This window comes from Diadema setosum, chromosome 18 (assembly GCF_964275005.1).
Source record: "Diadema setosum chromosome 18, eeDiaSeto1, whole genome shotgun sequence".
NCBI lineage: Eukaryota > Metazoa > Echinodermata > Echinoidea > Diadematoida > Diadematidae > Diadema > Diadema setosum.
In genome coordinates this window covers 35,799,608-35,814,932 of record NC_092702.1, presented here as the reverse complement: position 1 = coordinate 35,814,932, position 15,325 = coordinate 35,799,608, and the positions used below count along the sequence as shown (strand labels likewise).

The following is a 15,325-nucleotide window of genomic DNA, read 5'->3' as shown; positions in this document are numbered from 1 at the left end:
GCTTACCGTGTTTTGCAAAATGCTTAATTTATTTTTATCATTTGATAAATAAAAACAAATCAAACTATGAATCACAAATACATATCATTTGGATTACATTATCTACATCTATAAATTCAAGGGCATATGTGATTTTAATTTAGCAATTGATAGACCCGTAAAAAGAAATTTATATTTTGCAAACAAATTAACAGTCTTTTCCACAACTGGTGATCCATAGCCTGAATTTTGTAAGAGCATGTTTCGCATTGCATAATCAAGAAAACTGACTTGTGTTTTTGTACAGTACATAGGCCTATCTGGATAGATCTCCTTGTGATTCGGACTGTCAATTGATATTATCGTTGTCTTATGGTCACAGCAGATCTCTGAGGGTGACCCAGAATGTTTCTTTCAAGGGCCAGTTCTCTTAGAGCATCCGTGAATCTTCTGCTGGAAAGAGGAGGTCACGGAGCTAGAACGGTGAGTTTAGTTTTCCCTCCGTCGAGCAACCCCGTGGCGCTCCTTGTAAATTGTACACAGTAAACTTATACTGTGGGAACGCTTCGCTTTGGGCTTTCGGGCTGTGTTTCGCAGTTACCCTCCGTCCCTATATCCCTCTGTGCCTGTTGCTCTTCAAGCTTTTGATTTAAAGTGCCCTAGCTGTAGTTCACACTTGAAGTTCAAGTTCAACCTTAAACGTGCAGGATGCAGTAGGATTTGTCATTCATAAAATACAACATACAACTGTAGGCCTGCATTGTAATTTCATGAAAACAAGGAAGAATGAGGGGTAATTTAATTCGATGACAGTAACCCCATGTACTTCTGAGGAGGGACGTGAAGATGATGTGTCTCCATATAGTATAAATGAAGTATAAGGGGAGTATCTAGTACATAATTCACACGAGGCCCTAGATGTCAATAAATGGAGCAGTCTAATTTTTTTATTCTTTTCTCTCTTTGTAGGCATGGAGTAACATCCAGACGAATTCATGCACTCGTTGCTTCCATCACAACCAGGCAGTAGGCAGCCGATTTGGGAGTCTGTCTGTGACTCAACGGAGTCTTGGTCAGCTTCTGAAACCGAAGGTTGGTAAAGAGAATGTGTTTATGGAGTAGCATGAAGGGCACGGACTGTATCGATCTGCCCTGGTTGAGACCCCTGAAAATATCTGTCCCTCTACCTATGAAGTGTTGTGCCCATTGTTCAAACTTTACCTCTTGTTGCAAAGAACAAGGAAGACTTTAATTTCAATTGTTCATTTCTAGTGGTCATAGATTCTAGTAAGTTTGATTCTTCTTTTCCTATATTTATGTAAACTTAAAAAAAAATACTGAGAGACACCTGATATTTGGTCTAAAAAGATAAGTATTCTTTAGTGAAGTTGTTTTGCTTGCTCTCTTCTTCTTCCATCTAGATTCAGCTTGTTGTTCAGCAAGGCAGAGTTCAGACCACTATTGCTACCACAGCTGTCAACACCATATCTCCACGAGCTGAAAAGATAGTCGGTGGTTGGCTGCTGACATGTTGTGGAATGATTGCTGGAACGGTAGTGCTTGGAGGCGTCACAAGGTGGGTCTGGATAACACTTCTTGTGTCAAAATTATTTCAGTGTGATAAGTGTTTGGAAAATTCAAACTCTTTTCTTGTATGACAAATACAACATCCTCCATTGAGTCTGAAGGGAATGTGAGGTTCAGTTCATCCATTAACCTTACTACCATATCCTTGGTTGGTTTCAGATGGGATATTTTTAAACTTTCCCCAGTTTTCTGCCTTTGCTAGACTTCGACTGTTTGATTACCATCGCAAGGAGTGTCCCTTTAAAAGACAAGAATTGAATGAATTAACAGGGTTTTGTCAAATTGATCAAACACTGCACTGCCTGAATCAAACAGGGAAAGTCGGATTTGGCAATGTCCCAATTTTTTTAGTGCAAATGCAAATGCAAATGCAAAAAAAAAAAAAAAGAGCAAACAAACAAAGTCAGTGGCCAAGCTCCACATTTCCGGCCAGGGGCTAACCGCAGCTTGGCCTGCACCTTTGGTGTAAATTCTATAGGGTCTAACTTTTATGAAATCAAGAAATCAACATATTTCATTTTTCTATGATTGTAGAGTGATGCAGAATTCCAGAGTGAGCTTTGCTTGGACAGTCAGGAGGCACAAACCTGATAGACGTACAAAAATTCATCAAAAAATCATCTCATCATGAGGAAAAGAGATAAAAAATGAGTTTTAATGATGTTATTTGAACTGTGATTAAAATTATGACCTAACAATTTAATTATATTAGGATGTTATTTGGAGAAATGCACACTTGCTTAATTCTGTAGTACTGCAAAATCTTTTCTGAACTGTTTTTTCCAGCAGCAGATTTGTTGAAATGGACTTTGCTGTCATGGACAGTATACTTTGGTTAGTTACTACAAGAATATTTTTGCAGTCACTTTGTGGCCAGAAAAAGAGCTTCTACCTGCATTGTCACTGCATATTACTGGATGCACAAACATTGATCTCAGTGGAGATTAAAACACATGTGCAAATTAGTCATATTATTCCACTAATGTGCTCATTCCTTGAAGGTTGACGGAATCTGGACTGTCGATGACCAACTGGCATCTGATTAAAGGGATGCGGCCCCCATCCACCCAGGAAGAATGGCAGGCAGAGTTTGATAGATACAAGCAGTTTCCAGAGTACAAGTAGTGAGTATTTCTTTAATGAGTGATTGATAGAGTCATGTCAATCATACGACATGGTTGTGATAGCCACACAAGAAACAGTGTAGCCATTGTGAGTATCAGGTCCCTGGCCTCAAAGAGATATTACATCTTGTATGAAGACATATAAATGTTACTGTTCATACTTTTGTTGTACTGTAGTAGAGCAAATATGAATAGCTAACAATTTATTCCTGCCCCGAGTTGGTAAAGTAGGCTTGAGTGAAGAAAATGAGGAACACCAGGAATAATCATTTAAATGCTTTCACACTTCTCTTTTTACTCCCCAAACATTTTACAGCTGGGTTTCAGACTTATGATATTTTTGCAAGTCTTGATTTTTTTTTTTTTTTTTTTTTTTTTTAGAAAGATGAAGCAAGATGTCTCCAAATGGGAAGGAATATGGTGCCATTGCCATGTGATGTTAACCATTTCATTGTCACTTTGAAGTTTCTGCTAATTGGCATATCACTGATTTTCTTTTTATGCCAAAAGTACAGGTATATCACAGATAACGGGTACAGATTGCTGTATCTGCCTTTGTTAGCAGCTCCAACTTTTAACAAGACCTAACTATTTTCCTCATGAATGCTGTGATTGTGTTTCAGTGTCCATGCAAATATCAGCCTGGAGCAGTTCAAGTTCATCTTTTGGATGGAGTACAGCCATCGGATGTGGGGACGAGCCATAGGACTCGCATTCTTCATTCCAGCTGCTTTCTTCTGGAGCAAGGGCTGGATCAGCAAACCGCTGAAACCGAGACTAGCAATCTATGGTGGTCTCCTTGTCTTCCAGGTAAAAGGGAGAGTAACTTTTTTTTTTTAAATGACACACCATGTATGCCACCTTTCATAAAACCAGAAAATTATTTAATTATGTAAACCTTCCAAGTGTTAAAGCCCTGCTAGTGTTCAACAAAATGTCAAGTGTTTCATGTGACAATTTGTATCATTTTGCAAATAATCATATTAATCTATAGAATGATTTGTTTCACTTCTGTTTCCCACATTAAAAGTCTGCATTCTTTTTGTCTCATAAAACTCATTTTACTCATTTCATGATGCCTATTTAACTTTGACTCATTATTTTGCTGTACAATCAGTGAATTAATACACATGTGTGACAGTTCCTTATGATATGAATTTCTGTTGTCAGAACTGTACCAATGTTTAATGTAAAGGTCAAGTTACTGTTACATTGATGGTCACTGAGGGATATCTAGAAGTGAAATATATGTTTTTATTACTCTCTTATGCTTCTGTCAATCAGGGTCTGCTCGGCTGGTTCATGGTCAAGAGTGGTCTAGAGGAGCCGGCCAAGCATGACATTCCTAGGGTCAGTCAGTACCGACTCGCTGCCCATCTGGGTTCAGCCTTCCTTCTCTACTCCCTCATGCTGTGGGGAGGCTTGACACAGGTTCTGAAGCCACTCACGGTAAGAAAGTTCATCTAGAAGGCATTGCAGACCATTCATCTCTTGGGAATGACCAAACATTGGTCAGAACCAGAGACAGAGCTTTAGTTGTGTGGCTGTATACGTTGTGGCTCTTTCAGTGCCAACATTTACTATTAACCTGTTGAGGACGGACTGATTTTCATACAAGATGCGTTTCTCATAGACAGGTACAGGAGTATACTCCAGACTCGTCCTCAATGGGTTAAATCTCAATCTATATGGAACTTGAAATCTGTAAAGGTTTCTGTGGCTGTAGAGCATTGGGTGGTAGAAGGCTTACTGCCTTGTATTCTTTCTTGAGTATGTATGTGGCCCTGAAACTTATATGAAACTTCGTAGCGAAGACTCCTGAAACATCAACTTCTTGGTCGCTCTCAAGCAGGAGATGCAACACTTGAAGTCATATCAAGCTTGTTTTAGTTGCAAAGGTCAAATTGTGAGTAGACTATAGAGTATCTTTACTTGCACGAAGCATCTTAGCTTTTGATAGATGCAAGTCTGGTCTTGTGCTAGTGGAAGATGATATTTGCAATGGAAAAAAAAAAGATAAGAGCTGAGTCCACATTTGCACACTTGTAGGAGAGTAACTGGTTTCCCAATGAATGAAGTGAGAATAAACTTTCTATGAATGTGAAATACCTTCCTCTGTTACCAAATGCATTCTTACAAAATCCTCTTCCCTAGTGTTGATGTGACTGTTTTGTCTAAACCCAGACAACTTACAGTGCAAATGGTATATATTTGTGTTAATCACTAAAACACGACTGTCTTTTTATCGATCATGAATAATTACCATTTTAAACTTCCAGTGTTATCCACATCATCATCTCCAAAGTATATTTGTCTCTAATACCAAGACTTAACTCTTGTCACATACAGTATTGTGCCCTTCGTACTGTGTCAATCTCTCTGTGTAGATGTTTATCTTTTTCTCTCTCTATTTTTTCGTGGTAGATTCCCAGCAGCAAAAACCTATCACTGTTGAGGAAATGTGCCCATGGATCAATGGCAATCATCTTCACCACTGCTCTGTCAGGTAAAAATCACAACTTGACTGCTACATCTGACATTAAAAGCAGTTTGTAGCAACTTTTTTTTTTTTTTCACATTAGCAGAAAAAGACAAACAACAACATAAGATGTCAGTTCTAGGGGCTTTGTCACTAAGCTTTTAAATTGAACCTAAGTTCAATTCAACTGATCTTTGGGACAGTTTTGAAATCAGTCAGCCCTCAGAAGTTAGGTACTGTTTCACTAAGCCATTTGGAAACAATATCTTGCACCCACCTTACCACATTCTAGAATACATCTTGAATGTCTATATACAGATACTGATATCCTTCCCAACTAGATCTGAATCTGTCCTAACTTTCAGTGTATGTTTGGCTTGATGTAGTTCCCATTTTAGCAGAACAGGCCCTGCTGCCAAAGAATTACTTGTGAGTCTGCTTTTGTCAAATCAATCTCAACTGAGGAGAGGACACTAGCTTGATGAGAAATTCAGTTTGAGTGTACCAGGTGTGTAGGAGGAATATTAGAGATTGTCAGGGATTACATGAGACAAGAGCCTGCCTTGTAAAGCACTGATGTGAGCTTCATTTGATAGTTGGATGACCTAATGAAAGACACTGATTTTTGGAATGCACTTACATATATGAATAGTTTGATGGCAAAATGAATTCTGTCCATTCTTTTTCATTAAGATATCAGTAATTAAAGCTGCTAAAAATTTTTCAATCAGAATTACAAGAATATTCCATGCTTAAGCGAGGTATCACTGAAAAAAAGGTGTATTTTGCTCTAAAATTGAGTAACATTGTGACATGTGAATGAAATTGTCTTCATTGTCAACATTAGTATCTTATTTTTCATTATCTAATTTTCATATTTTTGTACAACAGGAGCTTTTGTTGCCGGTCTAGATGCTGGCCTGGTCTACAATTCCTTTCCCAAGATGGCTGACAAATGGATTCCAGAGGATGTCATGGCCTTTGACCCCAAGTACAAAAATTTCTTTGAGAATCCAACCACTGTCCAGTTCGACCACAGGATTCTAGTGAGTCTCTTAAATTCTTTGACTGGTATTTATTAATGGTGTTATTTATCTGGTGTTTTATCAATTCCCTGGTATATGATTTCCTTGTTACCGAAGATGCAAACTTAAGAATATTTCTATTCTTTTTTCAGAATATTTCTTGCAGTGTAGTGAGGACACATTACAAAATTTTGAAGAAAAAATATGGGATTTGACATCAGCTACACTCACTTGTCAGTAAAGACCTTTCTTCAAATTAATGAATTCTTGCATCAAGTTGTTTGGATATGATGCCTGTCCTGTAATGAGGAGATCATTGGTCGAAGTGAATCCAAGTATGGATTCCCAAAATTTTTATCATGGCTACCACTAAAACACTGAATAATCAGTGCTTATCAATTCAATTTGTCAATCAGTTTCAGTAAATGCCTTTCCTATCTCAAACTTCACTGGGCATTGCAGCTTCAATTCAAACTGATAACTGTGTGAAGACAAGCAGTGGCAAAATGGTTGACAGATCTTGAAATTGGGAAATCCCCGAGCGGTTTGCTGCGTTTTCTACCAGCAACATTTGTGTTGTGAAGAAGATAACATGTAGAGGTATTGTCAAAAAAGGCAATCACTTCGTAATAATGATAATGTTAGTACACCCTTTTAATGCACAGTGATTATCACTATAATGCTGCTTGCTTTTACGGTTCCTCAGTATAATCTTTCAGTGCAAAGAAGTAATTTTAGCAGGTAAACGTGACTACAGGCTGAATCATATTGTAGATAATTGTGGTAATTCCATCTTGGCTAATTAACAGTTTAGGCAGTCACTACGCAATATATTAACATCAATATTTATTTTATGTTCAGTTCGGTTAGTGTAAGTGATTTCTTTCTGATGGTTCTGAATCCAGGGCACAGTGACAGGACTGACTATTACTTCCCTGTGGCTGCTGGCAAGACGAGTCCCTCTCCCATCCCGGGCTAGGCTGGCTGCCAACTGCATGGTGGGAATGGTTGGAGTTCAGGTGAGGCAACCACTTCTCTGTTGGTTTTGTATATTTTACTAGCTACCCTACTGGAATTACTCATGAATCAGTTTCCTCTTCCTGAGAGAATTTTTAGTAGATCTGTATAAAGGAGCATCGATTCTATCCTGCCTTCATAGTTTGTAAAAGTAAGTAGTGAGTAAATGTAGCCCTGTTAACCCCTTATAATGCCAACCATTATCACAAAATGTAAATGCCTTTGTGATCCCTGCATGTCAGAGTGTGTTTTATTTTCACCCCCAGATAACCCTGGGCATCTGCACTCTGCTGTTTTACGTCCCCACGTCCCTGGCCGCGGCCCACCAGTCTGGATCACTTACTCTCCTGTCGCTGGCTCTCTGGTTTGCTCACGAGCTGCGCAGGATACCCAAATGAGAGGACCTGGACCTCCCTTGACCTTTGATCCCAGTTGAGTCTGGACTCGGAGGGAGAACAGGACTTTGCCTGGGCTCTCTGTTGGACTTTCTTAACTCAGAAATTGTTTCAAACCCATTATGGACCATGGGATGGGATGTGATGTGAATTGTGGCATTTATAAGATATTTCTGTATTCACTCACCAGGTCTTCTCAGAGTTAGACTAAGAGTGACTCTCTAATTTGTCATGCAGTCCATCATCCTTTCAAAGATTTGAGATGGGGAGTGCTATTAAAATACATGGATATCACACTGATGATGAGTTTCTACAGTTAATCTCCTCAAAGTTAAAATCCAAAGGGACTTAGGTAAGTTCTTCGACTTAAGTGAAGTGTGACTTACACAGGTTTATATCCATCTTGCATGGAGTTTGACTCTGTCAAATTTTTTTACTTATGTGAGGACGACTTCGACATGGTTGACTGTTTATGTCTCCTGTGAATCATTAGTATGAGTGATATAGAATCAGAATGACAATCACAGGTCAATTCCAATCATGTCTTATGGAGTGCCTAGCACTTTCTCACATTTTTATTTTTTTATTTCAAGTTTTTTTTTTTTTTCTCACTTTCTATTTGCACTGTTTAAATGCTGTGCAGCTTTAAGATTTTTTTTCCTGGTATACATGTATAATTGTGCACCTATTAGTAGTATCGGAATAGACTGATGTTAGAAGTATAAATGTCTTAGATATCTGGCGCCCTGTACTTCATGAAGATTCTGCAATAGGCATACAAGTCTGTGTGAGGAAAAAATATATAATCCAGAAAGGAACTCATGTTTGGGTATTGTGACTTCACTATCACAGTGTGAAGCCTGACTATGTCACTGACCAAATCATTCAAGTCTCTTGGTGTAACTGAAAGAATATATGTCTTGGAATGTGCAATTTGTTTTGAAGAGTACAGCTTGTATTCCAAATGGTGTCTGTGGTCTATAATACATTATCACAATTTGAGTTCACTTCCAAGCAAAGGGACAGAGTAATTACCTGATATGCTTTTTGAGGTCCTGGGCCCTGTTTCATAAAGCTGTTTGTTAAGTTATACACGACTTTATGAATGACTAGAATATGGCAAGCCAAGTGGGTTTTCTAATCATTGTTAATTTCAATAGCTTAAGTTGAAATTTGCAAATGATAATGATTATTCTTGCATGTTAACACACATTTTTAGTTGAAAGTGTATTTTTGCCCCAATGTAGATGAAATATTGACATACAGTCGCACTTCATTAAAACATTAAGGGAAAAAAAAAAGTGCACATATATTGGCACTTCATATTCCAGTCGTTCGTGAAGTCATGTGTAAATTTACGAACAGCTTTATAAAACAGGGCCCAATCCTATTTCATGTGGAAATGCATAATCATTGAAAGGTAAGAATGACTGCTCCCACCATAGTGACAACCAGAACCTGGATAGCTGATTGTCCATTGCCTACATTTGTAAACTGCAGTTATTCACCATGTTCTGATGAACTCTTTGTTGTTTTAATTTAATTTAGCCCTGCCTAGTGAGCAGTTTGCTCCAGGAAAAAAAAATAGAATCACTATTAACCCTCTTATAATATCTATATTTTAATAAATTGTTATAAACGGAGTGGCTTCGGGAAATAAAGTAGATAGGTCTCAGGGAAACAGATATCTCCTGCCTACCCCTTTCTGGAGTAAAGGGTTGCACCTTACCCCGTCAATGGGAAGATTGAAGACCCTCCCATCGATGCCACTGAAGTTTTGGTTGTTCTGGGTGCGGGGACCTGTGAGGTCTTAACCAGTTGATGTGTGGTTTTTTAATACTACAGAACTCGTGTATAAATTGGTCTGGTTGATGTGTAACCAATTTCCATCAGGACCTACCCCATGACCACTTGATCTGTGTTTATTTCGAACGTGGTTTCCATGAAACATAATATTATATTTTGAACTTATATTTTCCCATTTGTACACTTTTTGCAAATGACAGAAATAGACTCTTAATAAACATTGTACAGTAGTTATCTTTGGCTGTCGTCATGATGTCACAAAGTTGCAAATGTTACAGGTGACTTGTATTTGGATTATGAAAAGTATGACTATGAAAGGTAGATACATTGTATATGATGCATCAGTTTTTGTAATAAAGAAAACTTGTCTTGATATGTCTTATATGTAATTTTATGCATTTCTGTCTGTTGAATTTGTTTTGTCCCTTGCACAACTGAAGTATAGGTTTTCTTTCCTCTTTTTATGCCTCTGCCACGAAGTGGTGCCGGAGGCATTATGTTTTCGGGTTGTCCGTCCGTCCGTATGTCCGTCCACATTCGTTTACGCGATAACTTGAGTAATATTGACTGAAATTTTACCAAACTTGGTCCAAGTATAAAGTATGATGGGGCAATTATTTGATTAGATTTTGGGTGAAATCTGCTAAAGGTCAAAGGTCAAGGTCAAATCATGAAATTGTATCTGTTTACGCGATAACTCAAGACTGGATCAAGCAAATTTCACCAAACTTTGTCCAAGGATGATGTATGGTGGGACAATTACTTGATTAATTTTTGAGTGAAATCGGACAGAGGTCAAAGGTCAAAGATCAAGGTCAAATCCTAAAATTTATCTTTTTACGTGATAACTCAAAACTGGATGAAGCAGCTTTCACCAAACTTGGTCCAAGGATGATGTATGATATGGCAATTAGTTGAGTAGATTTTAGTGACATTGGCAAGAGGTCAAAGGTCAAAAGGTCAAGGTCAAATGCTAAAAATGATGCTATTTCCCCATATCCATGCAATGCCCAAAGGTATTTTCTTGAAACTTAGTGTAGACATGTACTACTGCATAAAGATTCTCCAGAGAGAGTTTCATGTCAAAAGGTCAATGGTCAAAAGATCAAAGATTAGGTGAAAATGTTACAATTTCACTTTTCTCACAAATTGTTCAATGTATCTTCATGGAACTTGGCACATACACATGTACTGACTGGCAGGGATTATCTAGGGAATTTAGGGGTCATGGGTCAATAGCCAGGGGGTCAAAGGTCAAGGTCAAATCGTCGAAATTTTACTATTTCCCTCATATACTAGTATGTGCAATGCTTGCATTATTATTTTTAAAACTTAATATACACGTATTACCTAATGGAGATTTTCTTGGAAATTTCCTGCCAGAAGGTCAAAGGTCAAAGGTTAAGGGTCAAGGCCAGGTTTAAATGCAAAAAAAAAAAATTATTTTATACCGTAATTACACTTTTTCTTTATACCTTGAAAATTACTCAATACATAAACTTATGAAAGGGTCAGTCAGAAGTCCAGTAAAAATCCTCAATTCCCCAAATACATGTACCTGCACTCTTTAATAGACAGTTATAGCAAATGTAGTTCAAGGAAAGTGAACATTCAAGATATTTCTGACAAACCTGTCATTTCAATATTTTGCCAGTTCTGTGAAACTGTTATCTCACATTGTGAAGATATTATACTATACACAGGGCTCGACACTAACGGTGGCCCGGTGGCCCGGGGCCACCAAAAATGAAAGTCGGGCCACCAAATTTCAAAAAAAAAGGCAAATTTGGTGGCCCGCCTGGGGCCACCAAAATATTTTGAAAAGTATGTCAATAAATTCATAACTTTTTGCGCCGGAAATTAGCAGTTAAATTTGTTCAAAGGATGGATGAAAAGGACTGAATGAATGCCTGAGAGTGAGTGTTGCAAGTTTGTTGAAGTTTATTTATGAGTAGATAATATATGTCCAACTTCTAATTCTTACTATCATAAATCTTAAATATTTGACTCATTAAATAAGAGGACTTTTAATGTTTTTTATTGTTGTTTTTTCGGGACACCAAATTTTTCTCTCGGGCCACCAAAAATTTAAAATATAGGATTTTGGTGGCCCCATCGGGCCACCAAACAAAAAAGTTAGTGTCGAGCCATGCTATACACCTATTGGGAGAATCATGCATTATGGCGGAGGCATCAGTCGCCATAGCGACATTTCTAGTTTTTTTTTTTTTTTTCAAATGTGACAGACCCGTATCTTAATCTGTCCAGTCTATGTGCTAAGAACCCCGTTAAGTACATATCTGTATGGCCCAGTCATGAAAAATAAGTGAGTATGACAGAAAGAGAATGTGTGTGTGTGTGTGTGTGTGTGTGTATGTGTTTGTGCAGTGTCCATTCTACATCTCACAAATCGAATTGCCACGAGTCAAATGTCACAAGGTGGAAGAGACCAAAGTGTTCATCATGAATCTATCCATTTAGCAAATATGTACATCAAGTAATGGGCAGCTACATGTATTACCCTGACCAAAGCCAGTCAGGTCTCAGAAAATTGTCACTTTCAATGAAGCTGTCCTGAATGATGGTCTTAAAACCCAAAAATTTCTCCATGAACAGTGAGGCTGTGCAGCCTAATGTGAAGTGTACTACGTCGTATGTATCTTGGAAAGCCCAACAGCCTAAAAAGAGTTTCAATGTCTCATTGCTTTTCTTTGGACCCAAAAAGATGCCGCACGTTGTCAAAACAGTGACAACAACAAACTAAAAACAACGACGCAACATGTTGCTCCATTTGAGATAGATTAACGATGAAGCAATGTGTACATTTGATTTTATTAGTGATTGAACTTTTGCATACAATATAAAACAATTAGTACATGTGAATAAAATGTAGTACGTTCAGACGTGCTTGAATTCGTAGAGCTAGTTTTCTGTACGACACTGTTACACAATGAATGGCAAGGAAAATACATGTTTATAGTGTCAGACCTACATACATGTAGCAAGAGAACCTACTGACTAACTATTCAGCACAGACAATTGAGTATCTGAATATAAGAACGACCCAAGTCCATGGAAGACCATTTCGAGTAAACTTAAAAAAACTTCATATCTTTTTTATTTGTCCAATAATATTCTATTTAACTGTGATGGGAAGGCAACATTGTATATACAAATTAGAACAAATATTATTATGACAATTAACATTTACATTAATTGTGGAGAGGCCATTTTGTGTGATGGACTTGGGTCGTTCTTTGAATCATATGGACTTGGGTCTTTCTTTGAATCATATACATGATATTCTGCTATAGAGATGAGAGAAGGATGAGAGAGGGCGCTATGATATGAATGTAAGAATGACCCAAGTCCTTCATTCTTACATTCATATAAGATTTAACTCATTCATTTCAGGCACTTCCGGGGGTAATAAGCTACAATTTCCCATGTCAAACTGAATTTGGTCAAAAATTGGACGTGGGTCGTTCTTATATTCAGGTCTTCAATTATGAACAACACCGAAGAAACAGCTGCTACAGTAAGACAGCATATCACATGACCGCATTATAACTTGACAATCTGCACATTTCTCTGAACATAATTAGACAATTATCATTATCATAATTATTATAATTATCATTATTATTATTATTATTATTATTATTATTATTATTATTATTATTATTATTATTATTATTATCATTATCATTATTATCATTATCATCATTATCATTATTATTTTTATTATTATTATTATTATTATTATTATTATTATTATTATTATTATTATTATCATCATTATTATTATTATTATTATTATTATTACAATTATTCAAAATTGAAGTGGAGGTGTCGTGGCTGAGTGGATAAAAGCACTCGTCTGTGAACGACATGAGCGTGGTATGGTTCATGGGTTCGAGCCCATGCCAAGCCCGACACGTTTGCCCTTCAGCAAGGCACTTTGTCCACATTGCTGCTCTCCACCCAGGAGTATAAATGGGTACCCGGTAGGATGAGAAAGCTTATGTTGGTTGATCAGCATGTGCGCACCTGTAAAATGGCTGCGACTGGCTGGAATGCTCCCCAGGGAGTGGAGAGTGAGCACTGTTAGTGCTGGTTGGAAATAAGGTATCCAGTGACCGGGGTAATAATAGTCTGTAAAGCGCATTGAGATATACTCATTAAGTATGAAATGCGCTACACAAAAACCAGCTATTATTATTATTATTACTATTATTATTATTATGTCTCAGAGAACACTGCACTGATAGCAGTATACGGTGGGACTCCACAGCACCTCTCCCACCCTCCCCCACCCCATCCCCACCGACCCACCCACACACACATTCTTTGCCTCTTCAAAAAATGGGGGATTCACAGTAAAACTCGAGACTTCCCTAGATGGGAGGGGGAACTGTTTACCGGGTGCTGTTCGTTATTCCGAAGGTTCGTTAATCCGAAACACACAAATTCCCTATACCTAGAGGTTCGTTAATCCGAAAATGAAAAGGGGTTCGTTAATCCGAACATTTGTGGCGTTATTCCGAAGGTTCGTTATTCTGAAGAATCGTTAATCCGAAAATGAAATAGGGTTCGCTATTCCGAAGGCTCGTTTATCCGAAAATGAAATAGGGTTCGTTATTCCGAAGGTTCGTTAATCCGAAAATGAAATAGGGTTCGTTATTCCGAAGGTTTGTTGATCCGAAATGAAATAGGGTCCGTAACGAACCTTCGGAATAACGAGCTTTGTTTCATTTTCGGATTAACGAACCTTATTTCATTTTCGGATTAATGAACCTTCGGAATAACAAACCTTATCACATTTTCGGATTAACAAACCTTCGGAATAACGAATCTTCGGAATAACGAACCTTCGGAATAACGAACCTTCGGAATAACGAACCTTCGGACTAAAGAACCTTCGGAATAACGAACCTTCGGAATAACGAACTGTAATGCATGGACCCTGTAAACGCTGTTTATGCTGCACGCTTTGGATAAACTCATTAAGCCAAAACATCCATAGTACTGAACACGTACAAGCGACCCGTTTTTATTTTCATGAATGTGGAAGTTATCATTCAGTCATGTGCCGTGATTTTGTCACACCATTGTATAATAATTTATATTTGCAAAAAGAAAAAATGAAAAATACCGATTTTGACACTAATGACAAATGATGATTATCTCATTAAAAAGTTAGTACTAATGAAACTTTTCACATGCGCGTATAAATATAGATAATACACAAAATGAAATGACGAATACGATAACAAGTAAGACAGTAAACGTTGAAGAGTTATTATGATAATGTACTCTGTACATTCTAAAAGAAAAGTACCGATTCTGCAGCATAAATTTGCTTCCTGTATTTAGAGGAGGAAGTACCGCAAAATGTTAAACCTATCAAACGTTGTCCTTGCATTCAGCCATTTTATAAGTTTGCACGTGGCGTTCGTAAATACGACAGGCTATTTCATGACATTGTACATGATATGGTTATGAATTGCCTTCTATCTTGTATGAGAAGATATCACTAATAACACGGTCAAGGAAGACACACCATGTGTTTTATAGTCACTGAGTTCGGCTATATAGAGAAAGCATTTAGAAGGCTCGAAGAGTAGGAATGTTTATATTGTGATAGGCCCTCATAGAGTACGTAAGTGATGATGTCACAGTTTTGTTTTGTTTTGTTTTGTTTTGTTTTTGTTTTTTTAGATTGGGTTGGAACCAGGTGCGAGCACGGTTAGCAGCAATAACATTCACATGTATTCGCCCAAAGTGACGTTGTTTAGAACCAGTTTCCATGACGATGAATGGTTGTGACATCACATTGTGGTACTCTATCATGTCTATTGCCTATCTTAAGTACCAGAGAGTAAAATCTATATAAAACCCGGAACATGTCAG

General features: G+C 37.6%; 1 protein-coding gene across 1 annotated transcript; it reads left to right on the top strand.

Moving 5' to 3' along the window:
• The first annotated feature begins 1,411 nt into the window (after positions 1-1,411).
• Positions 1,412-9,790, top strand: LOC140242165 (heme A synthase COX15-like). The gene is made up of 8 exons (XM_072321931.1): positions 1,412-1,555; positions 2,568-2,690; positions 3,314-3,500; positions 3,975-4,139; positions 5,115-5,196; positions 6,061-6,215; positions 7,100-7,213; positions 7,478-9,790. The coding sequence occupies exons 1-8, from the start codon at positions 1,518-1,520 to the stop codon at positions 7,607-7,609; spliced, it is 996 nt and encodes a 331-aa protein (XP_072178032.1). The 5' UTR covers positions 1,412-1,517; the 3' UTR covers positions 7,610-9,790.
• The last annotated feature ends 5,535 nt before the right edge of the window (positions 9,791-15,325 follow it).

Bases quoted from the DNA above. Each gene is read 5' to 3' on its own strand.
- LOC140242165 (XM_072321931.1), top strand. From the start codon at position 1,518: ATGATTGCTGGAACGGTAGTGCTTGGAGGCGTCACAAG. The intron at 2,691-3,313 runs GTGAGTATTTCT...ATTGTGTTTCAG, and splicing joins CAGTTTCCAGAGTACAAGTA to TGTCCATGCAAATATCAGCC. The intron at 3,501-3,974 runs GTAAAAGGGAGA...TCTGTCAATCAG, and splicing joins GTGGTCTCCTTGTCTTCCAG to GGTCTGCTCGGCTGGTTCAT.